This window comes from Otolemur garnettii, unplaced genomic scaffold (genome assembly GCF_000181295.1).
Source record: "Otolemur garnettii isolate 467f Iridium unplaced genomic scaffold, OtoGar3 scaffold00052, whole genome shotgun sequence".
Lineage (NCBI taxonomy): Eukaryota > Metazoa > Chordata > Mammalia > Primates > Galagidae > Otolemur > Otolemur garnettii.
Window position 1 is genome coordinate 7168410 of NW_003852447.1, and position 2227 is coordinate 7170636.

Below are 2227 nucleotides of genomic sequence, written 5' to 3' on the forward strand. Positions count from 1 at the left end.
GGGCTGGGGATTTGAACCCGCCACCTTAGGTGTATGTGGCTGGTGCTTTAGCCACTTGAGCCACAGGCGCCGAGCCCAGGCACCAAGTCTTGATTGCTAAATTCTCCAATTAAAGTTTGTTGAAGGTTTCGTTAAAAGCACTTTTACCATTATTCACTATTTTGATTTTACCATTCACTATTCTGATTTCCTCAGAATTACATAAAATAGAATAAGTTAAAGGACTTCAAGATCTAAATTTTATGTATAAAGTTAATTTATGGAGAATGAAAGTTTAGGAAGTTTATGTGAATATTTGGCAAGTATTTGCTAATAACTATGATTTTCCTTAACTTAGTCTATCTTGAATATCTCTTTTTTTTTTTGAGATCGAGTTTCACTCTGTTGCCTTAAGTAGAGTGCTGTGGCATCACAGCTCATAGTAACCTCGAACTCATGGGCTCAAGTGATCTTCTTTCCCCAGTTTTTCAATTTTAGTAGAGGTGAGAATCTCACTGTTGCTCAGGCCCGTCTTGAACTAATGAACTTAGTTTTACAATCTGCCTGCCTTGGCTTCCCCAGAGTGTTGGTATTACAGGCATGGACCACTGTACCGCAGGTGATTATCACTTTTTTTTGATAAATATATTTTTTCTTTTATTTTAATGAAAGAAAGGATTTTTTCCATATCAGTTTTACTTGGAGTTTTAATTTCTTTTCTTTTGAGACAGAGTCCCACTTGCTCTTCCCCTTGGGTAGAGTGCCATGATGTCATAGCTCACAGCCCCCTTGGGTAGAGTGCCATGATGTCATAGCTCACAGCAACCTCAAATTCTGGAGTGTTAGCAGTCCTCTTACCTCAGTCTCCAGAGTAGGTGGGACTACAAGTGCCTGCCACTATGCCTGGCTAGCTTTTCTCTTTTTAGTAGAGAGAAAGTCTCACTCTTGCTCAGACTCAAGTGATCCACTTAGCCTAGCCACGTTTTAATTTCTTGTTCTTAATTATTGTATGTCATGATGTACTCACTTTAACTTTAGTTCATTTCCTATTTCTTCATAAATTTTATCATTTGGATTTATTTCTGTTTATTAAGTTATAGTGATATATCACTTAGTAATATCTATGACATCATGGTTTTGATGTACCAGTGGTTTATTTTGTTTTCATTTCCCAATTTTTGCCTGAGTACTCATTAAATAGCACTGTTAAAATGGAAAATGTTTATTCCATATATAGTTTAAAATCATCTTGTATAGTTGGGGAGACCTGGATTTTGCAGAATAATTGCTTATGATGTCAAACCATTAAAAAAAGAAAAGATTCTATGTTATCCATGACATATACTAGTCATACAGTAACAAGAATTCTAATTGAAAGATTAAATGATTACTGATTCAACTCAATTGTATTGATATTTTTTTCCATATCCTCCTGTCAGAGGAATGTATTTCATAATTTTTAATATATCAACATTCACATCTCCATGAAATTTTGATGAATTTTAGTAAGATCCTTCAGGATATTTCTGTACTTTCTACTTTCTACTTTTTATTTCCTTTAGAGTGTGGATTTGGATGTGAAACAAGATTGTAGTCAGCTGGTAGAAAGAATAAATGTTTTCAAAACAGCCTTTAGTGAAAATGAAGATGATGAAAGGTAAAAACCACAAATTTCTATTAATTGTGTTTGCAGTTTATATACTTCATTTAAAATAAGTCTAATATAGCATTTATACACACAAAAGGAACTCTTATTTATTTATTTATTTATTTATTGCAGTTTTTGGCCAGGGTTGGGTTTGAACCTGCCACCTCTGGTATGTGGGGCCTTTGTCCTACTCCTTGAGCCACAGGAGCCACCTGGAAGTCTTTTTTTTTGAGTCAGAGCCTCAAGCTGTTGCCCTGGGTAGGCATCACAGTTCACAGCAACCTCCAACTCCTGGGCTCAAGTGAGTCTCTTGCCTCCGCCTCCTAATGGGACTTCAGGTGCCCACCACAATGCCTGGCTATTTTTTGGCTGTAGCTGTCGTTGTTTGGTGGGCCTGGGATGGATTTGAACCTGTCAGCTCAGGTGTATGTGGCTGGCACCTTAGCCGCTTGAGCCATAGGCATCAAGCCCAGAACTCTTACTTAATAAAAAGTATGTTATAAATGTATAACAAGGGCAGCACCTGTGGCTCAGTGGGTAGGGTGTCAGCCCTGTATACTGAGGGAGGCGGGTTCCATCCTGGCCCCAGCCAAACTGCAG

The 2227-nt window shown here is 37.7% G+C and overlaps 1 protein-coding gene across 1 annotated transcript in view; it reads left to right on the forward strand.

Moving 5' to 3' along the window:
* The window catches only part of HECTD1 (HECT domain E3 ubiquitin protein ligase 1), a 112183-nt gene that overhangs the window by 68536 nt on the left and 41420 nt on the right, over positions 1-2227 (forward strand). The window contains exon 18 of the mRNA XM_023514398.1: positions 1542-1636. Coding sequence (XP_023370166.1) covers positions 1542-1636 — 95 coding nt within the window. The remainder of the gene's footprint in view (positions 1-1541; positions 1637-2227) is intronic.